Source organism: Eleutherodactylus coqui, chromosome 5 (assembly GCF_035609145.1).
Source record: "Eleutherodactylus coqui strain aEleCoq1 chromosome 5, aEleCoq1.hap1, whole genome shotgun sequence".
NCBI lineage: Eukaryota > Metazoa > Chordata > Amphibia > Anura > Eleutherodactylidae > Eleutherodactylus > Eleutherodactylus coqui.
This window is the reverse complement of record NC_089841.1, coordinates 129,399,773-129,427,079: the sequence shown is the minus strand read 5'-3', so window position 1 is coordinate 129,427,079 and position 27,307 is coordinate 129,399,773. Positions and strand designations below refer to the sequence as shown.

The 27,307-nt window shown below is 45.1% G+C and overlaps 1 protein-coding gene across 3 annotated transcripts in view; it reads left to right on the top strand.

Annotated features, from left to right (window-relative positions):
* Positions 1-27,307, top strand: part of MARCHF3 (membrane associated ring-CH-type finger 3) — a 213,702-nt gene that overhangs the window by 102,734 nt on the left and 83,661 nt on the right. For all 3 annotated transcript variants that reach the window (XM_066603139.1, XM_066603137.1, XM_066603138.1), the window contains one exon: positions 19,717-19,957. In XM_066603139.1, coding sequence (XP_066459236.1) covers positions 19,773-19,957 — 185 coding nt within the window. In that variant the 5' untranslated portion in view covers positions 19,717-19,772. The remainder of the gene's footprint in view (positions 1-19,716; positions 19,958-27,307) is intronic.

The window sequence follows — 27,307 nt, the reverse complement described above, 5'->3', positions numbered from 1 at the left end:
TTTGCTTTATCCGAGTATCGCTGTGCTCGGGTCTGAAGATTCGGGTGCTGGCACGGAGCGGGGAGCTGCAGGGGAGAGCGGGGAGGAACGGAGGTAAGATCTTTCTCTCCCTCTCTCCCGCCCGCTCTCCCCTGCTCCCCGCTGCGACTCACCTGTCAGCCGCAGCGGCACCCGAATCTTCAGACCCGAGCACAGCGATACTCGGATAAAGCACATTACTCGAGCGAGTAGTGCTTTTCCGAGTACGCTCGCTCATCTCTAATCTCAACACATTTTTTCCATCGCTGCTCCCTCACCTGATTGCCTGTTGCACTCTAAAGGTCTCTGTGTATTGCAGCCACTTGCATGCAGTGCAGCCTGCTATCTTGATGGTGAGATTTTGTACTTTCACATGAATCCCATGATCTGTGCGCCTGCTGGCAGCACAATTTTTATCATTCTTTTTTAGATTAGCCTAAATAAACTACAGACCATAAGTATACAGTCAGGATGAGCTGTGATCTCCTCTATTATAACTATATGACAGGAGCTGTGATTGAAACATTATGTGGTACTGTGTAATGGCATGGCAGTGACGGGCTAAGGCAGCATACGCTAATAAATATAAACTTAAAGGGGTTGTCCCGAGGCAGCAAGTGGGTCTGTACACTTCTGCATGGCCATAATAATGCACTTTGTAATGTACATTGTGCATTAATTATGAGCCATGCAGAAGTTATAAAAAGTTTTATACTTACCTGTTCCGTTGCTGGCGTCCTCGTCTCCATGGTGCCGACTAATTTTCGCCCTCCGATGGCCAAATTAGCCGCGCTTGCGCAGTCCGGGTCTTCTGCAGTCTTCTATGGGGCTCCGTGTAGCTCCGTGTAGCTCCGCCCCGTCACGTGCCGATTCCAGCCAATCAGGAGGCTGGAATCGGCAGTGGACCGCACAGAAGAGCTGCGGTCCACGGAGGAAGAGGCCATCTTCAGCGGTGAGTAGAGAAGTCACCGGAGCGCGGGGATTCAGGTAAGCGCTCCGGTGAGCTTTCTTTACCTCCCTGCATCGGGGTTGTCTCGCGCCGAACGGGGGGGGGGTTGAAAAAAAAAAAAACCCGTTTCGGCGCGGGACAACCCCTTTAATGAACACAGAGGTTAACTGGCTACACTCCGATGGAGGGCACTGGTACTTCAAACGTTGTGTTCTCAACCAGAAATTCGCACTTCTAGAATACATCCACTTTTCTATGTCAGTGGATCACGTCGGCAAGACAAGGCACTTCAGATCTCTCATAACTAAACATCTTCATCGTAATATTCCATACTCATTGTTGTATTCCGTATAACATTCTCGAAGGTCCACAGCATGACAACATCCTGGCCTTATGCACAGTACGTGCTAGCGTACATCAATGCTTTAAGAGATCTGCATCAGGCTGACTCGAGCAACTAGTTGCAAACTGACATCTCTTGTACACTACATCTCACATAATCGTTTATCAGTGCATAATGTTACTACTTAAAGTGCCTTGTTCTCCCGTTACACTATATCGCATATCTTCACATGGCATCACTTAGCATACCGTGCCAAACCTAAGATTTTCTATCGTACTATTAAACATTACATTGCATCATCAAGACTCAGTGGGCAGACAGGAGAGGTGCAGTATGGCAGGGAAAAGTGAGGCCGGAGCACAGGGGAGCGCGTCCTACAGCCAATGAGAAACGGGCCGTCACCTGGCTATCAAAAAGCCTTCCCCTTCTGCACACCTACCAGTTTCGGTGGCATCAAGGTACAATAATACCCACTATGATGAGGGGTGCTGGGTATGTTGGTCAGTCACGTATACTACTTAAAAGATATATATGTATTTATCTATGTGATTTATACTTAGGTATACAGAGCAGCTAAAGCCACTTAAAAGATATATACGTATGTGTTTTATACATACATATACACAGCAGCTATCGCTTGGCCATTGATCTGAATGGTTGCGATGTAATACTGTCTTCCCTGCAGTACGGTAGTATATACTGGATACAGGTAGATCAATTTGGACACAGTTTGTGTATAGGAGTGAGAATATAATAGCTAATTATTATCTCTTGTTCCAGAGACAATAGCGGGATATTAAGTGCAAGTAGCTCTTTGATGTTCCTTTGTCATGTAGACTGCTTTAATGCTTGTCTTTATATCTCGCTGCCAATTCCAGCATGTGGTGTACTCTTGTATATGAATAAGCAGTAATGCAGCAGCATTGTGTTCTTTCCTACAGGGAAACAAGTGATGCTGAGCGTTCTTTTAACTTTTTTGTTTTCTGACAGTGTATTTCTACAATAGCAGGAAAGCAAACAAGAGAATAAACTAACTGATGGCAAGGACTTCGTGGAGCAGTGAATGCTTCAAGGGAACTTGTCATGTCCCCACAGCACTATAAACTGAGTTATGGAATTGTTTGGGGACATGACAACCATCTGGGTAATATCTTCTTTTTGATACCCACCCGCTCCTCTGAAGTCCCAAAATCTGACTCTTGTATATAAAAAAAAAGTCTATAGGAGAGCATGAGCACAGAACTCTGAAAAGAGCCAGATTTTTGTGCGCTGCTGGGACCACAGAGCGGGACACTGCTGGATCCAGGGGGCAGGTGAGGATTAAAAAAATGTCACCCGGCTCCCTGTCGTGTCTCCTTAGAGCCCCGTAACTTAGTTTATGATGCTGTTAGTACGTGGCTGATTCCCTCTAACAGACTGTAGGATCATACCACATGATGAATCTGGAAAGCCTATGAGTAATGTTGGATTTGCCATAGATTTTGTCTCTTGATGGATGTTCCTATTGTGCCAACAACTAATAGAAGACCGTTATATTTTCTCGATACATTTACTGTTCTTAGCTTGGTGAAAGATTATAATGATTCACACTTGTTATTAACCTTTACCAGTTTATACATTATATAATGGCGTGCAAAAAATACTTGCATATTGGACTTTTTATTTGTTACTACTTTTTTCAATGATGGACTAATAAAAAAAGAAAAAGCTGAGATTTCTGGATCCAGGCTGCATGGAGGTTTGTTTGTGTGTGCGTGTTTTTGTTTTTTTGTTTTGTTTTTGTATCCATGCTCCTACAACACAGTGGATAAAATCCCTGCTCAGATTGAAGTCTATGAATGCTGGGCATTGTATAAATGATAAGACATCTGTCATTGTATAAATAATAGACCTCTGTAGACAGATATGTCACGTCTTTTTACATTATTCCTTTGGGTACCCGAGATGTAGAGTTTTCCCCCAAGGTAATGTCTATTATGATAGATTTTCTTCAGTCTTTACTGCTCGGCTACTTTTTACCTCTGTTATGTTAGCACGCAGCTATTGTCAGCAACTTCAGTTTAGCTGCCTTCTTAAAGTGTAATTTTGGGTAGTCTGTAATCCGTCTGGCTAGAACTGTCTGTACGAACAGACAAGTGACTGAGGCAGAAATCGCCTCCACATTCGGTACAAGAGACCCTTCACACATATCCTGCAGGTCAGTGCAATCTTCTTTAGCTTCCATGTGATATGGGAGCAGAAGACTAATAGAGTGCCTCTGTTATCACCACAACACAATTGTGGACACAGCGCTTCATTTGGGTTCATTAGGTTGCTAACCGAATCCTAGAGGACTGGCAACCTGTGGCATGGTCCGATGAGTCATGCTAGTTATTATTTCAGCATGAGTCATGGTCTCCAGTTGTGAACAAAGCACTTTGCAGGCTGGTGGTGGTGGTTCCATACTGGTGTGGAATGCGTTCTCATGGTATGGGTTAGGTTCACTGGTCTACCTAAACATGCCATTGGGTGGTGCCCACTATGTTTCAGTGCTTGGTGGCCATTTGCATCCCTTCATGGACTTTATGTACCCCCACAACGTTGGGATATTACAGCAGAATAATGCACTGTGACATCTGGCCCAAGCCATTCAGAAATGGTTAGAGGCGCATTCTGGAAAGTTCCTATGACTGGTGTAGCCTGCACGTTCGCCCAATATGAGCCCAACCAAGCATTTATGGGATGTGGTGGAGAGGTCCATTCACACCTATAAATACCATAGAGCTATGGGTGGCTATACAGATGTCATGGCTCAACCTCCCTCCAGATGTCTTATGTCCAATCGTGAAATCCTTGCCACACTTTACCAGGCTAGAGGGGGTCCTACACGATATTCGTTTCTATCCCATGGCATGTCAGTGTATGTATTATACATTTTGCATTGGGGTGTAGAAACTTCAAATTACACCAGTGTGTGCAAACTTGGTTTCAAGATGAGCTGTCAAAAGGCGCAGTGCTAAATCTCAGAGCAATTTCCTACATACGTCTCATCCTCTGTGAACTGTGAAGGATACCTTCTCTGAAAACCATACATTCAGAAAATATACGCCTTCTAATGTAACGTCCCACAGCAACTAAGGCACAACACTGAGGGTTTGGAAGGGGTAGAGATGGCACTTGTCACGGTGGCTCTACCAAACTCCTCTCCAGGGGGAAGCGTATGCCCTGAGCCAAGGCACTGCTAGGCCTCTTTCAGGCAACGCTGGGGCAGTGGTTACCTGTATAGATGTGTAGTTGACTAAAGAAGTTGTCACTCATGATGTCACCGTTCCTTCACACCGTTGGTTGTCCGGCGGAGAAAATAACAGAGTCTACACATGATGATAATTGAATGCCTCAATCCTTGGGGACAGGCAGTGAGTGGAACTTTACTTCTTCAAATAGAACTTTCACACACTAGTGCAGGAATAACAGTTGAGCAAGGTTAGGGAGAAGAATACAGGATGACACCAGGCCTACAGTCCTAGCTATCTATATGACGCTGCTCTTGGACACACACACTCCGGGACACCGGATGACACTGGGCCTACAGGCTGAGTTATCTATAAAGCTCTGTTCCTGGACAGACACCCACTGGAGGTGGGAAGAACACTCTGGTGACACTTACTTGTAGATGGAACACTGCACAGTGGGCTTCTTTCTTCCACGCACTCAAGGTAGGGTTCCTGGGATGGGAACATCAGGATGCCTCTCCTCAGCTTCTATTCTTCAGCACATGAGGGTTGGGTTGAAGGTACCCCCATGTGGCCGGCACTCTCTCTCCACACTCAACCATTGAAGCAATGGAATTCTCAACCCAGACAGACGGCAGACACATGTATATCATACAACATCACGTGACAAGTCCGTTAGAGTGCCTGGGATATGTCTGGAAATGGTATCAAAGACATTTACCTGTGCAATAACTAAAGACAATTTGCACAGAGCATCCACATTAGAGACATGACATGTATGACAATTATGCAGGGGCCAGATATATAGACTTTGGGCCATGACACTACTAGTAAAAACAATCCAGAAGTTTCTGATGCCCAAATACATTTCATTTCCATGTGCACAGCACTGCTCATGCCTGAGCTAGAAAGTTTTGCTTCAGACCTAATTGGCTACAACCTATGGACGTGTCACAAAGGCTTTTCGTTGTTAATCACGTTTGCTTTTCGCTGTTTTCCCACAATCCCAAATACTCTTTTCTGGGATACAATAATACCGACCTTCTGAATGTCACAGTTCACTGTGGACTCTCTGGTTCATGAAGTGAATGACAATCCAACATTGAAGACGTATATAGCAGATCAGTAGGAGACAGGTGCAAGGGGATGCAACTCTGCAGAACAATGCAGATTTACATACCTTATGGGTCCTGTGAAAACTGAGTGACAACCTCTATGGGCAGAGTAATGGCTGTCATTAGTGCTTTAACTCAGACAGGTCTGAATAGAATATTAACAGACTTCAAACAATAGTACAACTTGTTCTGCTAATTTTGCAGGAAAATGCACGAAATGGGAAAACATTTTTTCTTTTGCTAATTGCTTACATAGTACCAGCATAGATTACAGTCACATCAGTCCTTGTAACCAGTGAGACTCGTTAGCTATTTTCCATATCTTACACACAACCAGTTTCATAAGACTACAATTATAAGTATGGAGTGTGTTAGTGTAGCAGGATCTACTGTACTCATGGGAAACTATTTAATTTTTGCTCCTCATACATTGACTTTTTTTTATATTTACATATATATATATATAGTGTCACAAGAAGACAAATGAGACAAATATACATACATACTCACATACAAATATACATACATACTGTCAGAACCAGCAATTCTCGGGGGCCCCGTGCCCACACCACCGGTCCTGCCACCCGGGTTACAGGAGTGCGGCGTAGGGGAGCCCCGGTTCTTGTGATCTCCCCGGGCCGCTGTCAGACTGGTCGCCGCCGGGTTGCTAGGGAGGCAGCAGGTGCTTCTCTAGGCACTTGACTACCAGGCTGGCTTCCCTAGTAACTGTCTGTGCTGCAGACTGGGGGTGTGTCCCCAGCACCTCCCTGATTAGCCCTGCTGCTGTCAGGCTCCCCGCCCCAATCGGCTTCTGGGGCGGGAGCGCTGACAGCATTTAAAAAGGTGTGTTTTCCTTTCAGCCCTTGCCAGTGTTAGTTTGGTCTTCCAGCTGCACCCGCGTATTCTTTTGACTCCTGTTTGTGACCCCGGCTTTCCTGACCTCTGCTTTTGGACCTTGACTACGTTTTTGCCTGACCCCCCTGTACTGCGTACCCTCCTGTTGCCGACCCGGATTGTCTGACCATTCTACCGTTGTTTGTCTTCAGTGTCTGTTTGTCTTCCCGTGTCCCGCTTCCCTAGTGAGGGTAGGGACCGCCGCCCAGTTGTCGCCCTGGGGGTTAGCCCAGGGGGGCAAGTAGGCAGGGACAGGGGTTGCGGGATATCTCAGGGACCCCCATATCCCGGACACTGTCCTGACAGTAACACTGGCCGAACGAAGGTCAGACCCTTGCATCCGCCCGGCAACTCTGAACCCCTCGATGGAGGCCATGGCAGCTTTAGCGAACCAGGTCCAGTTCCTTACGAACCTTGCCCAGGACCTAACAGCCCGCTTGCAGCGACAGGAACAAGCGGCAGCTGCAGGTCCCATGCAGCCCCCTTCCGCTCCAGGAACAATGACAGAACCTCGAGCCACGCTTCCGGATTGTTTCTCCGGAGAGAGAAGTCAGTTTTTCGCATTTAGAGAGAGCTGCAAGCTCTACTTTGATCTCCGCCCCCACTCCTCTGGTACTGAATACCAGAAAGTGGGAATTGTAATTACCCGCCTGAGGGGAGAGCCCCAAAATTGGGCTTTCTCATTACCTGCTGGCTCTCCCGCCCGACTATCCCTTGACGCCTTTTTTTCCGCCTTGGGTCAAATTTATGACGAACCCGACCGTGCCGGCTACGCAGTCTCCAAGCTTCTGGCCCTGCGCCAGGGTTGCAAGATGGCGGAGGACTACTGTTCCCAATTCCGCCAGCACTGTACAGAATCCGGGTGGAATGATGCCGCCCTAAAAGACCTATTTTTGACCGGTCTGTCTGAGGGTCTTAAGGACCTACTCGTGGCCCACCCGGAGCCAAGAACCCTGGAGCAAGCCATGTCGCTGGCTATTCGGGCTGACCGACGTTTGAGGGCCAGACACGCCGCTCGGACCACTCCACTCCCCACGCCCACTTCTTCTACTGACCCGACTTTTCCACCTCCCACCACCGAGGCCATGGAGCTGGGAGCCATGAACCCCAAGCAACGACGGGAAAATCGCCTGAAGAAGAACCTCTGCTTCTACTGTGGGGAGCCGGGTCACCGCATTGCAACCTGCGCCAAGAAGCCATGGCAGGGAAAACGTCCGCTCCTAGGCAGTTGTCCGGAGGACTGTCTAGGAGCCAAGGTACTCCCTGTGTTGTCCAAAATGTTATTGCCTTGCACCCTAGAATTCCATTCCTTCCACCGTACTGGGCAAGCCTTCGTTGATTCTGGGGCTGCTGCTAATTTCGTTAACTTTAATTTCGTTGCTCAACTGTCCGGGGTTCTGTTACGTTTAGAGACTCCGATTCTTGTTTCAGGAGTGGACTCCACTCCACTGCAAGCAGGGGTAGTTAATCTGGTTACCCCTGAGGTAAGGTTTACTATAGGAGCCCTACATGTTGAAACCTGCACATTTCTGGTGATGAGAGATTTGTCTGTGGACGTCGTCCTAGGTCTCCCCTGGCTCCGGGAGCACAACCCGGTAGTAAATTGGGACACGTTGGAACTGGTAGAGTGGGGTCCCCGCTGTGCCAACCACCTATGTCCGGTGGAGGTGGGGATCTCCACCTGCGAGGGGATTCCCCTACCAGATTACCTCTCCGAGTTCTCGGATGTCTTCTCCAAGCAATTATCTGAAGCCCTGCCCCCTCATAGGGAATGGGACTGTAAAATCGATTTGATTCCTGGGGCCAAACTTCCTAAGGGCCGCATTTATAATGTTACGGTTCCAGAGAGAGAATCCATGAGGGACTATATCCAGGACAGCTTGGCCAAGGGGCACATCCGGCCCTCAGAATCCCCGGTGGGTGCCGGGTTTTTCTTCGTCGAGAAAAAGGATGGGGGTCTCCGGCCCTGTATTGACTATAGAGAGCTAAATAAGATCACAGTCAGAAACCAGTATGCCCTTCCGCTCATTCCTGACCTCCTCAACCAGGTCGCTGGTGCCCAATGGTTTTCTAAACTTGATCTCAGGGGGGCATACAACCTCATTCGCATTCGGGAGGGGGATGAGTGGAAAACTGCCTTCAATACGCCTCTCGGTCATTTTGAATACCTAGTAATGCCTTTTGGCTTGTGTAACGCCCCCGCCATTTTTCAGGGGTACATGAATTCTGTGTTTCAGGATATCATGGGGGTGTTTGTCGTTGTATATCTAGACGACATTCTGATTTTTTCCTCCGACTTGCCGAGTCACCGTACTCATGTTCAAACCGTGCTAGCTCGACTCAGACATAACAAGCTGTTTGCTAAGCTCGAGAAATGTGTTTTTGGGGTACAAAAGATATCATTCTTGGGGTATATTATCACGCCATGCGACTTCCAGATGGATCCTGGGAAGGTGAAAGCCATCACGGAGTGGGCTCGGCCAGGTACCTTGAAAGCTCTTCAACGCTTCCTCGGCTTCGCCAATTACTATCGCAAGTTCATCAAAGACTTCTCCGTGGTGGCTAAACCTCTAACGGACCTCACCAGAAAGGGAGCAGATGTGAGTACCTGGTCTTCTGAGGCTCTGAGGGCCTTCGATAACCTAAAGGCGGCGTTCTCTTCAGCGCCTGTCCTGGTACAACCGGATCTGTCCTGCCCATTTGTGGTGGAGGTAGATGCCTCAGAGTTTGGTGTGGGAGCGGTACTGTCCCAAGGGCCCTCCACACTCACTAACCTTAGACCGTGTGCCTATTTTTCTAGAAAGTTCTCTTCCACTGAACGGAACTACGATATAGGCAACCGGGAATTGCTGGCTATTAAGTGGGCTTTTGAGGAGTGGAGGCATTTTTTGGAAGGAGCTCGTCACCAGATCACGGTACTCACAGACCATAAAAACCTCACCTATTTAGATTCCGCTAAGAGGGTAAATGCTCGGCAAGCCCGCTGGGCCTTGTTTTTCTCTCGGTTCAATTTTGTTGTTACCTATAGACCCGGTTCTAAAAATGTCAAGGCAGACGCCCTGTCTAGGAGTTTTGGTTCTCCGGAACCTTCCGAGTCTGAGCCTGAGAGCATTCTCTCTCCTGGAGTGGTCCTCGCTGCTGTCTCCTCCGACCTTTCACCTCTCATACACGCTGCTCAACAATCCGCCCCTGAAGCCCTTCCGGAAGGCAAATTTTTTGTTCCGTTGTCACTGAGATTGAAAGTGTTAGAGGAGACACATGCTTCAGTCCTAGCTGGACACCCCGGTATCAGGGGTACACTAGAGTTAGTATCCAGACTCTATTGGTGGCCGCACATGGCCAGGGATGTACGGTTATTTGTGTCCGCGTGCCCGGTTTGCGCAAGGGGGAAGAATCTCAGGAGACGTCCTGAGGGTCCTCTTCTTCCCTTGCCCATTCCGTCCAGGCCATGGTCCCATTTGTCCATGGATTTTATTACTGATCTGCCATCCTCGCTGGGGAATACGGTCATTTGGGTCATAGTGGACCGGTTTTCTAAAATGTCACATTTCGTTCCGCTTTGCAAGTTACCTAACGCCAAACTTCTGTCTGAAATGTTCATCAAGGAGATTGTTCGGCTACATGGGATCCCCGAGGATATTGTGTCAGATAGAGGGGTACAGTTCGTCGCTCGCTTCTGGCGAGCTTTTTGTAAAAACCTAAATGTCAATTTGTCTTTTTCCTCCGCCTTCCATCCCGAGAGTAACGGACAAACAGAACGGATGAATCAAGAACTTATCCAGTACCTGCGACTTTTTGTCTCTGATAACCAGTTTCAGTGGGCCAACTACCTGCCTCTCGCCGAATTTGCTATTAACAACCATGTTAACTCGTCATCTCAAGTGTCACCTTTTTTTTGTAACTATGGGTTCCATCCCCGATTCTCGCTTTCTACTCCCCTTGTCTCGAACAATCCGGCCGCTGACATATCCTCTGAGGAACTGTGCACAGTTTGGGCCCAGGTTCGTAAGAACCTTCAGGGCTCCCAAGAGAAGCTACGTAAATACTCTGAGAAAAGATGTACTATCTCGGCACCTTTTGTGGTCGGGGAGCAGGTTTTATTGTCATCCAAAAATCTGAGACTTAAGGTTCCCTCCCTGAAACTTGCTCCTCGGTTCATTGGCCCATTTACTGTGTCGCAGGTTATCAACCCGATGTCATATAAGTTGTCACTTCCGGACTCCTGGAAGGTCCACAAGGTTTTTCATAAAAGCTTGCTTAAAAAATACGTGACTCCAGTTCTACCCACCCAGAACCCGCCCCCTCCTTCTTTGGTACAGGGGGAACTGGAGTATGAAGTAGAAAGGCTTGTTGACGCCCGACGGGTTAGAGGTGTACTGCAGTACCTGGTCCACTGGAGTGGATTTGGCCCTGAGGATAGGACGTGGGTCCCTGCCAGGGACGTTCATGCCCCACGCCTAGTCCGATCATTCCACAGGGCCTTCCCGCTCAAGCCCGCTCCTGGCCATGGGGGTCCGGTGTCCCCCCGTAGAAGGGGGGGTACTGTCAGAACCAGCAATTCTCGGGGGCCCCGTGCCCACACCACCGGTCCTGCCACCCGGGTTACAGGAGTGCGGCGTAGGGGAGCCCCGGTTCTTGTGATCTCCCCGGGCCGCTGTCAGACTGGTCGCCGCCGGGTTGCTAGGGAGGCAGCAGGTGCTTCTCTAGGCACTTGACTACCAGGCTGGCTTCCCTAGTAACTGTCTGTGCTGCAGACTGGGGGTGTGTCCCCAGCACCTCCCTGATTAGCCCTGCTGCTGTCAGGCTCCCCGCCCCAATCGGCTTCTGGGGCGGGAGCGCTGACAGCATTTAAAAAGGTGTGTTTTCCTTTCAGCCCTTGCCAGTGTTAGTTTGGTCTTCCAGCTGCACCCGCGTATTCTTTTGACTCCTGTTTGTGACCCCGGCTTTCCTGACCTCTGCTTTTGGACCTTGACTACGTTTTTGCCTGACCCCCCTGTACTGCGTACCCTCCTGTTGCCGACCCGGATTGTCTGACCATTCTACCGTTGTTTGTCTTCAGTGTCTGTTTGTCTTCCCGTGTCCCGCTTCCCTAGTGAGGGTAGGGACCGCCGCCCAGTTGTCGCCCTGGGGGTTAGCCCAGGGGGGCAAGTAGGCAGGGACAGGGGTTGCGGGATATCTCAGGGACCCCCATATCCCGGACACTGTCCTGACACATACATACATACATACATACATACATACATACATACATGTAATATATATTTTTTTTTCCCAGCAAATAAATCCCCTCCTCGGTTTACTGAACCAGTCCACGGGATAAGGAATATTTGGTTTCATTGACACAAAGTGGATTTATGAATAGCTATGCGGCTTCTGATTTCTAAGTGAGATGCTGCAAGTGGTACTCTATGCTCCTATTACGACATTGATTGAATGCCTTTGTTGAAATGTGAGTTCCTTTCCTTTGCGTTGATATTTTTCTTCTAGTAATACATTGAAAACCTCTTATTATTCTGCTGTGAATCTCCAGTATGCTGCACGGTTATGATTCCCGCAGTTTTTTATTCCTTTTATTGCATTTTATTATGCATTCCATACCGATGCGAGTGATTATATTCTGTGCACAGGACTGTGCGATATATGCTATTTTAAACAGAAGGCATGTCAAAATAGCACTTTTTTTTTTCATTTTCCATATAAATCCAACAAAAAAACATTGCATCGTGTTGCATCAGATGCGACATTACAGAGGTATTTTTCTTTTAGAAGTAGCGATTTCTAAAATATAGTGCTTTACGGAGTGCCATATTCAGGGCAGTTTCAAACACACACATAACAAATAATGCTGACAACCATAATAAATCAAGCAGCATAATTGGATAACTGGAATAAAATATGTTTTTCTCTATTATGTTGATTTTGAAGACCGTTACAATTTAAAGAGAGCTTAATTTTCTCAACTTAATAGACTCCTCAGCTGCTGCAGAACATCATAATACACCTCAGTTTCTGCAGAACATTGTAACACACACCTCTGCTGCTGCAGAACATCATACATACAGTCTGTGTGCTACCCCCCCAAATAAATAAATTATATACACATCAGAACATATCTATTGTAGAACGCCGGGCTTACACAGGCGGATTTGAATTGCAGATTCCGTGATCGGTGCCCATGTGGATGTTATGCAGTTATACATGGGCATTGAAAAGCATGAACGCTTGCCTCTGCGGGTAGGAATTGCGGATCCCGCACGAATGGCCTCCATTGAGGTCTATGGGTGCGAGGAAATCGCCGTCCATATGCAATGAACATTGCGCACAGGAATCACTTAAAACTGTTAACGAGAGGAAAGAAGAAAACAAATTAATTGGCAGGCTTGGATGATGCTCTAGTATACCTCTGAATAATGCAGGCACCATAATAGTCAACCAGCTCTAAAGGCCCATTTAGACACAACGATTATCACTCATAATTTGCTCAAAAGCTGTCTCTTGAGCAATAATCGTTGTGTGTAAATGCACTGACATCGTGCAGTTTTCGTTAAGCCATCGCTCATAATCGTCTTTTAGCGTGATGAAAGATTAGCGATCAGTTATCAGGGATTCACAGCGGGATACAGCTGATACTATTGTTTCAGCTGTATCTTGCTCCCTGATGACAGGCTGGGTATGAAGAACAGAGTGGTCCAGCTCTGTTCTCCATACCCGACACGGAGCGCTCGGCTGTATAACAGCCGGGCGCTCTGTGCAGAAAACAGCTGGATGCAGAAGACAAGCGGGGACACCTCGCTTGTCTTCTGCATCCTCTGCTCCGAACGCTCAACAGCTGGATGCAAAAGACAAGCGGGGACACCCCGCTTGTCTTCTGCATCCTCCACTCTGAGCGCTCGGCTTTTGTGCAACAACAGTAATTGCCTCCTTTGTATCCTCCACAATAATTATTGCATCCTTTGTGTGTCCAACAATAATTAATGTATCGAGTGTGTCCCCACTTAATTTTTACTAGTTTAGTTCTGGTGCACAGCACTCTGTATCATCAGTTTTCCTTCCCCCATCTCCTCCTCCTCTGGTGCCTCAGAGTAGGAGTAACAAAAGAGGATGAGACAGGGAAGGATGATTGATGATACACAGGCTGCTGGTCAGCAGACTATGTAAGGAGTACAGTCATCGACTAAAAATGGTCAGACTCTTTTCTGCATATGCCCACTATTCTGGTCAGTTGGTCATTGTCCAAGGTGAGCATACCCCTGCCTGGTAGTAGAAACTGCAGTGTGCCTAATTCTCTGTAGTACAGACCCAAGGGGACTCTATGCCATCATACAAGCTCCCACGCAGAACACTACCAAAGGGGTGGGACTCCAGCCAAAAGTCTTTTTCTCTCCACACCAAAAGCAAGTGGTGGTGTAAGAGAACAGACTTCCGCATAATACGAAGTTCTTCTCTTACACATAGAATTCATTAATTGAGCATCTGTTATCAGAGTTTAATTATCTAATTATGAATGCTGTTAACAATGACATTTTCTTATTAGTGATAACTAAATGCTCACTAACTTTTCAAACTTGTGCTTATTTGATAGCCAATTTGTTACACTGGCAAAGGTGCAATTTACTTTATTCATGTAAAATGATGTTTTCATGCTGAAAATCACGCTAAAGTGCTGGCTACTACGGATTTCCCTTCTTCCTTTTTGTTTTGAGTGTAGTAACAGAAGGAAAACAGGAAGTGCAGGAGGGGGATGACGTAGGAGGAAGACAGAAACAGGCTTGCACAAACGCTGCCAGCAGCTAATAGTGGTTCTTTATTGTGTTTTATAGTCACTAGAATTACTTCTACGCTGCTCAGTATATCTTAAGTGACCTCCATGTTGATGTTTTATCTCTGTGATTCTACTCCTTTTCTCTGCAACATACACAGTTTTCTCTGTGCACAGTGTAGAGAACACAGCATAACCGGTAGATTCCTTCGACCAGCTCAGAGAGAGCTAAAAATTTGAGATGCAGCTTGCAGAGGGCAAAACTGGTGAAAAATAATGACCAGATATACTGTTATTTTGCATGTGCACACTTAAAACATTACTTTTCAAGATACACTGTTATGTGCACTGTAAGATACATTATGAAATATAACCTTAATTGTATTTGCTTGATTGCAGTGAAGTGAGTTTGGATCTCTTTATTAAGAAACAAACCCCCCAAAAATCAAATCTATTTATAGCTTTTAAGAGTCTTGACTCTTTGGTAGTCCCCATGTTAAGACCCCTGAGGAGCTTTCTCCATCTGCAATATACATTTTTTTCATTTTCTGCTGCATATGACTTACACATAGGCCCCACTCATAGATTAGGTGACCGGTTTTGTGCTCATTTTTAATAAATTGTGATAAAGTTAAAATGTAAATCATGGTATTTTTTTTCTTAAAGGGATACTGTCACTAGGTTCAGGCAGCATGCACCCAGGACAGGCATGCTCATTACCGCAGTGTAGGTTTTATTCTGAAATGTAACAGCATTTCAAGCTAAACACACTTTGAACTTTAACTTGAAGTTGAGTTTAGAGTCAGAGAGGTGGGTCACGTCAGCTTTCCCCCTTCTGTATCAGGCAGAGTGACAGCGCGCTCCCCTTTTGTGTATAGGGAGAAAGCTGTCACTTTGCATGAAGCTTAATTCCGAGTCAAACTTCAAAGTGTGTTTATTCTGAAACGCTGCAGCATTTCAGTCTAAAACCTACACTGTATGATGAGCATATCTATCCCGGTTGCATGCTGCTCGTGGTTTGGGCAGCAAGTACACGTAGTGACCAAATCCCTTTAGTAGATCATAAAGTAGACTTATGTAAAGCATTCTAATAACAAGATGCTGTAAACAGATCCTCCAGTTTGGATCAACGGTTTCCTAGTACCAACAATGTGCCTGCTTGCACGTGGTGCATGCGAATCCCAGCTTCCTGCTTTATCATTAATGTGGAGTGCTGCTTTGCACGTGTCACATAGTTCTTAGAATTCCGAGATACACTGATTCTATCACTTATAGACTCTTTTGTGCTCCTCCAGCACGTTTGCATCTCATCAACTTGTGTGTGTGTGTGTGTGTGTGTGTGTGTGTGTGTGTGTGCAAACTATTGTATTACCATAAATTCATTATTTGACATCTATCCTATCCTATCCAGCCTGTGTATGATAGATATTCTATATCCTAACACACATGAGTATGGGAATTTTTTTTTCCTTCAATTTCTAACACTTCATAAGATATAGTTCTCCACTGTCATGGTGACATGTATCAAATCCAACTTGAACAGAGCAGCAGACTCCCACTGAGATCCCATTTAACCCCAAGCAGACTCCCTTCTAGCACATCGACCTACACTACAGCTCACAGATAATGGGCTGCAAGCAATAGGTAGGAACATACATGGACTTGCAGCACCGTGGGGCCGATTTATCAATCCAGTTACATCCATTTTCTTGTTGTAATGACGGTAAAAAGAATAGTGTTCACACTGCACACCATATTTATCAAGCTCTTGCCACTTTCACGGACGCAGAGATTCCATAGAAAGGGCCATCTGTTTCACACGTTTTTTGTGGGATTATTTTTTAGGACTGTAAAAAGAATAATCCAGTTCCATGAACTAAAATTTAATGACTTTTTATTATTATAAATGTACAAAATCCAAAGATCGTGAACCCAAGAACAGACAGAAATGCAACCTTAATCGTTGCATTTTGCACATGGAAACCCACAACTATTTGAATAACAGATTGTCCAATCCCTTCTCACAAATTGGCTCATGTGACTGAGCCTGATTAGAAGATGCATGCGCCCTCTACTGTTCACTAAAGGGCCTGTTCAAATGTGAAGAAATAAATCTAAATCAAACAATCGTAAAAAAAAAAACAAAAAACATAATGAATGTTGATAGTCAGCTGAAGAATCATATATGCATATAAGTGAGCAACACAAAATTTTATACATGCGGCATGATTCCTAGTTCTATAATAACCTCTCTTCTCAGATGTGACCTAGGTGCATATCACCATATTTGGGGTAGTGTGCGGTCCATTGTAATCCACAGACAGTACACCGCCCCAGTATAGGCCTATAACTTTGCACATAGATGTTTTTTTTCATATTGACCATAGTCCACGTGAAAAAAAACTCATGGCACGTCAAATTCCTTTCCAACTCACGAGAAATGGGACATGCCAATGAATGTCAATGCGCTGTGTCTGTGTAAATCAGACTGCACACGGATTGGTGTCCAAGTGCTGTCCAATGAGCATTGCGTCCATGTGCCGGAAGCCTTAAAGCTCAGTCCCTTGCTCTGGGGCTTGTTTATAAGCTGCAGTACTGCCTGGTTTACGAGATGTCGCAGGCGCTTCAGTCAACGACAGAGCTTAGTGATTAAGTCGGGGCAGTGGGGCGGGACACAACGGGAGCAGGAAGAGGCGAGTACATGCTTATTTGTTATTTTACTGCATGGGCAGTTTAACTTACAGAAATGCGATAACTCAAAAAACCCCTTTTTAATGCAAGGGATTCTAATATTTATAGATTCTAAATCCTTCCTTGTTTGGGAGATAAAATCACAGAGGTGACTCAGATCTCTGCCCCGAAGAGGCCTTCAATTCCATACATGGCCATAGCTGCGTATGAGCCCCAGTGATCTATCAAAAAATGCTTGACTGCACTAGATGCGGTATGTGACAAGTAGCAGAGAAAATAATGTTATTCATGTAGACCAAAACATGAACCTCTAATTTTTCGCGTAGTATATCAAATGTAAATTGCAATAGCAACAATGTTATCTATATTATAGCAAGTACAGTTTATATATTCTTCAATGGGGAAAATATTATTGTCCTGAGTCTGAAACATTGGTGCACTTCAGAACAAGGTCTACAGGGGTAACTTTCACATCTGTAATAACTGCTAAGCCAAGTACTCCTTTATGTTTTTATTAAGGGTACATTACATGGGCAGTTTTTCTGTCCAATTTATGGATCAAAATTGCACCAAATTAGAGCTAATGCATCTGAATGAGTCTATTCACATGGCCTTTTTTTTTGTACTTGGATGAACAGTTTCTTTCTTTTTAGAGATATTTTTTTCTCCTCCCCCTCCAAAAAAAACAAACAAACTGCTGTGGATTCTTGGCTGACCCAAGAAATATTCACGTGAAAAGAAATTGCGCACAAAAAGCACCACTCTATATTTGTTGGAAGTTGGAGATCATAGATAGTGTAGTAAGAACTTTTATTGAGTAACAGACAAACCCAGCATATGAAAACCTGTTTCCGTTGGCCCTGCTCCATACAGGGTTTCTGGGATTCCCCTTAAGGGTAAATGTAGACGGCCGGGTCGGATTCCGACTGCGACCCGTGCCCCTACATTAACCTCTTGCTTACCTGTCCTCTGCTCTGTGATGTGCCAGTTGGTGCACAGCCGCACATATGCAGTGCAGAGCCAGCGTGTCAGCGATGACGCAGCACTGCAAGCCTCTTCGAGGCTCGCACTGAAATACGTCATGCCGCGATTTTGTTAACACACGAGTTTTCACGCTGTCGAATTGCAACTGTCTGCATAGGATAGAATGCAATCCTATGGCAGCGTGCAATGGCAGAAATTCTGTGCGAAATCTTGCCACGGAATTTCCGCCCGTGTGCATTAGCCTAACTCTTGGAATTTTTTCATTTCCTGGTCTCCAGTTGTTTGTATGTTTTAACCAGCCGTACTAATGATAGGGTGTGAGCCCGAAACACGTTTATTTTCTCTTCTTCCTCTGTACTGTGGATGGATCCAGTGGCTCGCCGTTGGACATGTGCAGTACAGATTTTTTTTTAAAATGTTTAATACTCCCGTGCTGTCGCTAGGCAATGCGGTGGGTCAGACTTCAATCTGGACAGAAATAGAACATGATACAATTTTTTTATCCTCCATTCATGGAAACCTCAATTGGTTTTCGCAAGTGTCCAGGAAGAACCGATTTCCCATAGCATGCTATGTATGGTATTTGCTGCGGATCCGTGGTGCAAACGCCAAATGTGGATTTCGCAATGCAAATCCGATCGTGTGCAGCCGGCCTTAATCTTCTCTCCCTGTACATTTATGCCCACCTAGGTGGAGCGTTATCTGGCAGAGAGCACTTCTACCATTTCAAACACTTATCGTACTTCTACAAGCCTCGATTCTTTTGTTACATCACCATTAATTGGGTTTTGCTCCACCTTTTACTTTTCTCTTCCACCTCTGCAATTCACACTCCAAACACCAAGGCCAGCCAATGGCTCCTTCGGTCACCTGCTGTCCATAGTGACTCAGTGCAGGAGCTCTTGGTTGTCCCCTGTGGCGTGTCGCCCCACGAAACCAATATGGATGACGGAACTCTGTAGCTCGCACCATGGTGCACCGTACGGTTCTGTGCTGCACGGTGCGTAGAGTTATAAGCCGTACTACACACTTGTGCGCATAAAGCCTAACCGGAATCCTAATTATTTTTACGCAAATTTCTCTTCTTTCTGCCTCCATACCCCACTCATTGTGACAGACAGTGGTAATTAATGTAAAGAGAGCACAAATTGACACTAAGTGAGGCAGATTCATTAAGCCTTTTTACATTCATTTAGCGCCTTTGATGGTCAGGCCGTCTCGCAGCCCCTGGCGCGTGGAAAACTGATTTTTTTTTTTTACAGCCGTAAGTAGAGTTCCCAGTCACCTGTGTGTGACATGAATTGAAATCAGGCCCAGGTTGCACAAGGAAACGCTACGGATTACCCAGCACTTTCCACCTGATCAGAGCATTCGTTGTCATAGCTGCTTGTCCTTTCCTGCCTACTAAGGGTTAAGTCTGTTTTCCTGTGATACGAGCTTTTTTTTTTTTTTTTTTTTTGAAACCGTCACTTTTTATTTTTTCTCGTCCCCTGAACATCTGTGCAGCGATCCCTGCGTGTGACGCCTGGACATCCTTTTCGCTACTCCTGAGACGGCATTCATGTTTTATTGCTGATGTGTAGAACTGCATTTTCTGGATGCATCTGCCAGCCAGCTCTCTGTGTGTAAACCGGGCCTTAAACAATATTACTATCTGTCGGAGAAAAGGGCTGAACCCTGCTTAAGAAAACCTTCTGCACGTGCCAAATTGTTAACAACCGAGACATTTTCTGCAATTTTTTTTTTTCCAGATGGAGATCCAGTACGTATACGGAAGCTATTAGCCCTCTAATTGCTGTCTGTCACTATGACAACGAGCCGCTGCAGTCACCTGCCTGAGGTCTTACCAGACTGCACTAGCTCAGCACCCTCCGGGAAGAACGTAGAAGATTGTAGCAGTCTTGTGAATGGACAGCCACAGTATGTCATGCAAGTTTCAGCAAAGGACGGTCAGCTGCTGTCAACAGTAGTGCGGACTCTGACCACACAGAGGTAAGTGCAGCTTACTAATATATCCTCCTCGTTAGTTATTGGGAGGGAAGGATGGTGGTTAACAAAGCCAGTACTGAAACAATGAGATATTCACGTACGGCAGCTTGAAAAGACTTTAACGCCGTGCAGTGAACAGCGGGGCACCGAACTTCAGTATATGCGGCTGCTAATATAGAAGTGAAGGTATGGGGGAAATAATTTCAGTGTAATTGCTTGTGTAATTCAAATGAAGGAAACCGCTGTGCAAAACGTGAGCGCTCTTCCATTACATTGTACATGACGGTTATGTCTTGATATAAGAGGCAACATCGTTAAGTACCAAGAAGTTTCAGCGAAGTGGATGCAAAGTGAGATTGTAAGCGCTATGGTGAATGTTTAATGTCCGTTGTTTCCCTACTTTGTTTTATGAACTTTTTTTATACAGGGCATTACACTGAAAAAATACATCTTGTTATTTGTATAGCGCCAACAGATTCCGTAGCGCTTTCAGGTAATTTGATAATTACCCCCCACCAAGCTGGGTACTCATTTTACCAACCTCAGAAGGATGGGGTCAACCTTGAGTCGGCTACTTGACCCAAGCAGGGATTGAACTCAGAACCTTCAGGTCGTGAGCAAGAGCTTAGGACTGAGCATTTTGCCGCCTTCTGGCATGCAGCCTAATTTCTTTTGTCGCCTTTTCCCACCCAAAAGTACTAAAATATGATAATAGGAAAGCAGGATAATATATACCATAGATAAAATTGTGGCAGAGTAATGAAAGTTGCAACTGACTTGGGTGCTTTTAGAAGGAGTAATTGATCTTTGGCACAAGCGAATGATGTCAGAGTTCGCTCGTGCAGCCTATTTATACAGGCAGATAAATCACTCGTTCGCTCAAGAACGATTTGAACGATCAGTATTCAAATGGAACAATTGGTGAACAAGCCAATAATGATTTTCATACTTGCATGAAATGAGCAACAATATGCGAACAAATTAGTGTTCAGCGTTTGATTATTGGCTGTGCTTACACTGAATGATTATTGTTCAAGTTCAAACGATCCAGTGATTTTATTTATTATTTTTTAACGATAATTGTTCCGTCTGGACGCACTTTTACTTTTTTTAGAGGGTCCGATGCATCCCCACGCTACATCACCAAACACATTCATCAAAAACAAACATTAATCCAAATTAGGCAGTAGTAGGTCTAGTCCACAAACAACAAATGAATAAAGGATACAATGGTTGCAGTACATGGCAGCATGTTTCAGGGTGTCATTATAAAGTTGGCAAGACGACAGGCTTACATAAAGCAGCGTGTATATATACTTACAAATGTATGAAATGTTTCAATACTGTTCCCAAGAGAAGCAGAATCTGTCATGGCCACCGTTGGTATTGGTGTATCTGAGAATTTCCAGCATTTGCTAAAGTCAGCTAACCCCAGAGGGCACAATGGCTTGACACGCTAGGTGATCTGCCATCAGCTATCACGGGACTACAGTGGCCTAGCAACCAGGGAAAGCCAGCTGTCCCAAAGGAGCGTAGCAATACTGTCACATGACTTACCCACCGCAATTAATAAATTACAGTTGAAAGTGGTAAAAACAAGACCTTAAAAAGTGGTAAAAACATAATCTTTAAAACCTGTATTTAGGCATATTTATATGGAAATGCCTGAAATGAATTAATAGAGAAGATACCAAAGCGTAGGGGTCCTCTTAAACGGAGCGAGAAATCGCCCACTCTAGTGATCGATTACAAAATTTGCTTGTCTGCTTGCATGGACAATCCATGCATGCAGATGACTGTTGACTTCTGCCAAGTTAATCACCCAGTCACCCACATCCACCAGACCAGCGAACGACTGCTGCCCACATGTAGCGAGCGACAGATGATTTCTACATCTACACAAAATAAGAGGACCAATAAACAAGCAAATCATTGCCCATCGTACAATCACTGGCACTGTCTACACTGAATGACTGTCGCCCAAAACGCATCATCCAACGATTAAATATATGAATTGTGTGTAAATAAATGAACTAATTATGTAAATGTGTTTTGTACAATGGCAACAACAAAAACAATTTTTAAACAGATGAGAAAAAAATTATTAAAAGCTCTGCTGAATAGTTGGATGAGTCTTGGAAATTGGGAAAGTGCGGAAAAAAAAGAGCGCTCCAATAGGACTGCGACGACATAGAAGATCCCATTATCCGCCATCCACGGTTTGGGGTCCCTAGAAGGTTGGCTGCAGATTTCACTCTTTCAATTGAATTGAAATTGAAGGGGTGAAATCTGTTGCGGATGTGCACCAAAATCCACACCAAATGGTGTAGATTTGGATACTCATTTTGGGGCAGATTTGCTGTTTTTATTTTTTTTTCGGGTGTAGAAAACCAAGGCAAATCAACTACATGTGAGTGTGCCCGTATTACGGACAAGTGTCCTGGCCTGACCATCGGTATATGACCTGAACTCACAGGACCATAGATACCAATGATGCTGTGTGTTCACGTTAGCAGACCCCAGGTCAGGCCAGGATACTCATCCAAAATATGGGTGGAAAAATGGGCCTGAAATACGCTTATGTGAGATGCTGCCGTCCTACTTCCGTTTTATGGAAGTGCGCCCTGACCTGAACTCCAAGCATCACAGGAATGTATGATGCTAAGACTTCAGATGAGGAGACTTGCGTTCCGGCCGCAATAATGTAGACGTCCGTATTATAGATGCAAAGCAGTGACTAAAATATGGCAGGGTCTTTGGCTTTAGTCAGCATCTTCCTCCAATTACCTCTGCTCTGGACTCTGGGGACTGCACAGAGTGTCCGCGTGTGTCCGCGTCCGTGTCCGTGTGTGTGTCCCGCTGCTCAGTGTGTCTCTAATTCTTTGTTGTATGGCTGCAATTTCCCGTTAGCACCCATCCCACTTTTAAGCTGCGTCTGATGTTCCTACGCGTTTGCAGCTTTGCCAGTTTAAATAGAAAGCAACCTGATTGAGTCTTATGGCTCATATCCACGACCGTATGCGTATAAGACTATTGTTGCTAATGGACATGCACAGTGTGAAATTTTTTTTCCATTCTGAACAGCGCTGGAAAGTGCCACAATCGAGCGGCTGTCTGAGGCTGTCAGAAGTCTCATTGAAAATAATGGGAGCCTCTGACAGCATTTAGCGCTGCGCTGAAAGAGCAACGCTAAATGCTGAAAAGTCTGTGTGAGGGAGGCCTAAGGCCTCATTCATACAAATGTATTTTAGCTGTGTATTACGAACGTATACTTTACTTAGTAGGCATGCAACATGCGTATTCACTGCGTATTTTACACACCCATAGTCCACAGTGGTGCGTATTACGCAACAAAATAGGGCATGTGGTGTTTTGTGTTTTTTTTCACGTACGTAATATGCAGGTCTCAATGGCCCAATATAAATCAATGGGGTTTTAGCACAGAGTAAAAAGTGCACATGGAAATATGCTCATGTGAGTGATCCCTAATGGCCCATTTACACGTAACTATTACTCAAAATTCATTCAATTGGAACAAATTTGAGCGTTAATCGTGCAGTGTAAATGCAAAAAAAAAAAAGCTCACTGTTCGTTCGCAAGTCGTTAGTTTTTATGCTGACTGAAAGTCAACAATATCACTGGATTGCTGGCTTCTCATTCTGTGTAAACACTCATATAGAAGGTGAAGCGCTGAGCAAGAAGCCCGCGATCCAGCGATTAAGTCTGTCTAAACGCATTGCACAAGTGCTAACGACCTTAGCGTTGACGTCCGCACTCGTGCAGTCGCTTAGCTGACTGTCTGCCCGTGTAAACGGGCCATAAGTCTGTTTTATCTCGGTGTGCTGTCAATGCTATCCATGTTATCTGCTGACAACAGACTGCAGTGTTTGTCAGTGGAATTACAGGCAGGAAGTCCAGAAGAATCCCCTCACCAATTGATCACAAAGTGATCGTAACTTGACTTTATTGTCACTTATGTCCTGGAGAATTTTCAGAAACATTAAAATACAAGAGTGCAAGTGATATAAGCAGTTCCTTTTATAATAATGCTCCTATATAAACGTTTAGGCTTTAGGATTAATGACCCTTTGATCCAATTTAAAGCATTGCTGTAAGGTTTGCCATAGATGTACAAGGTTATTGTAATTAAACTAGAGGTGTTCAGAGGTCTATGAGGCAGAACCCAATAAAAGTTGGTGTGTATACTCAGTGGGGGATGGAGTTTAGATTTTTCAAAAAAATAAATAAATAGTACCAAATACTGCCACCAGGGGAATATTTGGGGCTGCACACGAATTGTGTGGTGTACATAATGCATCTGGTGAAAGGATTCTGTCAATCTGTTACGCAGATAGGTGCAGTACGACTGCGGTGCTATGACTCTTATTGCCTGAACGTGCCTTGTTGGTTAAACTGTATTACTAGTAAGTTGGTAACAAATTAAACATCTACAAGGAGCCCACAGAATTTTGGACCATAAGCTGCCACTATGTTTCTGTCAGTCATATTTAACACATCCCAGGCATATGTTTGTTTGAAACAGAAGATTGCCTGTCATTGACAGTACTTTCATTTATATTGTGGCGCCATGTATGCAAATGGACATGTCACGAGTCACGGAGGCAGACCGCCATAGCCCCGAGACAGTGTCCTCTCCTTGTCCGTGCCTCCTTTAACCAGGTTGTGCTGTGACGTTTCTGAATAAATCTACTTTAAAGTTGTCCCCAGTAGAAATAGCGATTTCCCCCCACCCTTCGGTAGTATTATTAGCCCCCTTCAGCAATAGGAACCCCCTCAGTAGTAATGGTTCCCCCAACCCATATACCGTAAGACGCACCCCCTACTTCCCACCCAAAATTCTAGACACAAAAATAATCCCTAACTACACGACACTACACTACAGTACACCTAAAAAAAAAAGCCAATACTCTTCTACCACCGGCGTTTCGGTGCGCTTGCGGTCCCTGTCGCTCCTGCAGGCTACCAGGAGAGCATTTCTTTCTGGAAGCGGGGCTTGAATTCCCCGCCTTCATTAAAGATAATGCTCTGATTGGCTAGCCAGCATCAGCCAATAAAAGCCGGCACTGGGTTAACCAATCACAGCCAATATAATGACGTCATTGAATGGCTGTGATTGGCTAGCCAGCCCCAGCATCGGCCAATTAGAAGCCGGCACTGGGTTAACCAATCAGAGTGCTATTTTTACTGGAGGCGGGGAATTCAAGCCCCGCTTCCAGAGAGAAATGCTCTACCGGCACGGGGGACATTGCGGCAGCCTGCAGGAGCGACGGGGACTTGCAAGCGCATCGGAACACCGGCAGTAGATAAGTATTGGACCACCCCCGGTGTGATTACCAGCGGGGAGCTGCGGCACCCTGGTTGGGAATCCCTGAGAATACCAGCCTCTGTGTCAGATGGGCGGTCGAGGTTGGTATTTAAAAATACCGGCCTGTAATATGGCCGATTTTATAAAAGAGAAAAGCATCAGCCTGGCAGGCAAAATACCGGCCGGGTGGCAACCCTACCCAGCCCCCATGACTTGGTGCACCGTTTTGAGTTAAACTTCAAAATATGTGTACTGGAAATGCCACAGGGTTTGGCATCGTGTACATACCTTTTCGGGTTTGTGCTGTCTGTGGTTCAGGCAGCATAAACCTGGTGACAGGTTCCCTTTAATAAGACAAAAAGTTTTTCCTTTGAAGCTGTATAATTTATATTTGTAGCTTTTTGTCAGCACTGGTGATGTTACTTATGAAAATCTAACACTATTTATGCAATGTTCATTCAGAATAGATCAGTATTTGTTGAAAAAGCTACAGCACTATATAAAAAATCCCAAATCTCAGTTACTGTTCACTGCATTCACTGGGCTCTGGAGTAAGGGAACCCTGTTTATATGATGCCTGTAAATGTGCAATCTGAATAACCCTTTCTTTACAACTAGCCTAAATGACGAGGTAATTGTGGGGGTCTTTTATACAACTATGTGCTATGAGCTCCCTCTGTACGGCTTCCAAGATCAGACCCTTTTTTTTGCTTGTGGGGGGATTGGGGAGGGGGTGAATGATTGCAGTGCCTAAAAAACGCTTAAGTAAAGAGCACTTTTATAGAGAAACTATGGTTAGCTCATTTAACCCCTTGAGTGGCGGGTTTCCTACCACCCTGTCGTGCCCACCAGGGCAGGTTTTTTAAAATGGTCTAATCATTGAATTTCAACTAGTTTTGCAGTTGCGTCTCAAGAGCCATAACTTTTTCATTTTTCCATTGACATGGCCTTATATGGGCTTGTTTTTTGCGGGACAAGTTGTGATTTTTTAAACGGGGGAGGAAAAAAAGAAATGGGGAAAAAAGAAAAAAGGGGCCATGTCATTAAGGGGTTAAATAATGTATTAACTTCCTTCTCTGGGTCATTATGACGCACATGGATACCACATGTGTGATTGTATTTTTGATTTTTTACAAAGTAAAGGGAGACAAGTGTTTTTTTTATTTTTTTAAGAATTTTTTTACTTTTTTTTTTTTTTTTTTAATTTTTAAAAAAAAATTTATTTTTTTTTGTCCCTTTAGGGGACTTCCACAGGGACCCATCAGGACCCCTGATCACATTCCAGGGGTCCGATGGTGACAGCCCTTTACATGCTGCAGTCACATAGACTGCAGCATGTAAAGGGTTAACACAGCAGAGATCGGAGGTTTTCTCTGATCTCTGCTGTAAGAGCTAGTACCTAGCTGTCCTTTGACAGCTAACAACCAGCTCTCCCTGCCACAGAGACCATCGGCTTGCTTCTGACAAGCCGATGGTCTCTATGGCAACCTGTAAACAAAGCAGGACATTGCCGACATGTCGGCAATATCTTCTGCTGGTTTTTCAAAGCCCTTGCTTTGTTATCTGTGGGTCTGTGCAGGCAGAGCACACTGTCACAGCTTGTGGCATTGTGCTCTGCAGCTCCCATAGTGATACATAGCCCGGAAATCTTCCGGGCTATGTTGCTATGAGCAGTGGAGCTCGTCCCCGGAACTTTTCCGGGCGTGCCACTCAAGGGGTTAAAAGACCTCTGTTAAAGGATATATTGGGCTTCATTTGCCTTGGTCCCTGAATGAACCACCTATCAGGACTATTTCTCTATGTTAATTGAAGTTGTAACTTCTCCTGGCTTGCACTGACTTGGTGAAGTTTTAAACTTGGACTTTTACTGAAAAATCTCCAATTACATGACTATTAAAAAGAGATTTAGAAACATTACCTGCCACCTTTGACTAACGTTGACGGCCTCCTGCCTAATCAACCATAATCCTACAGTACACTCATGACGGGCGATAATCTCGAAACAGCAATATGTACATGGGCATTCT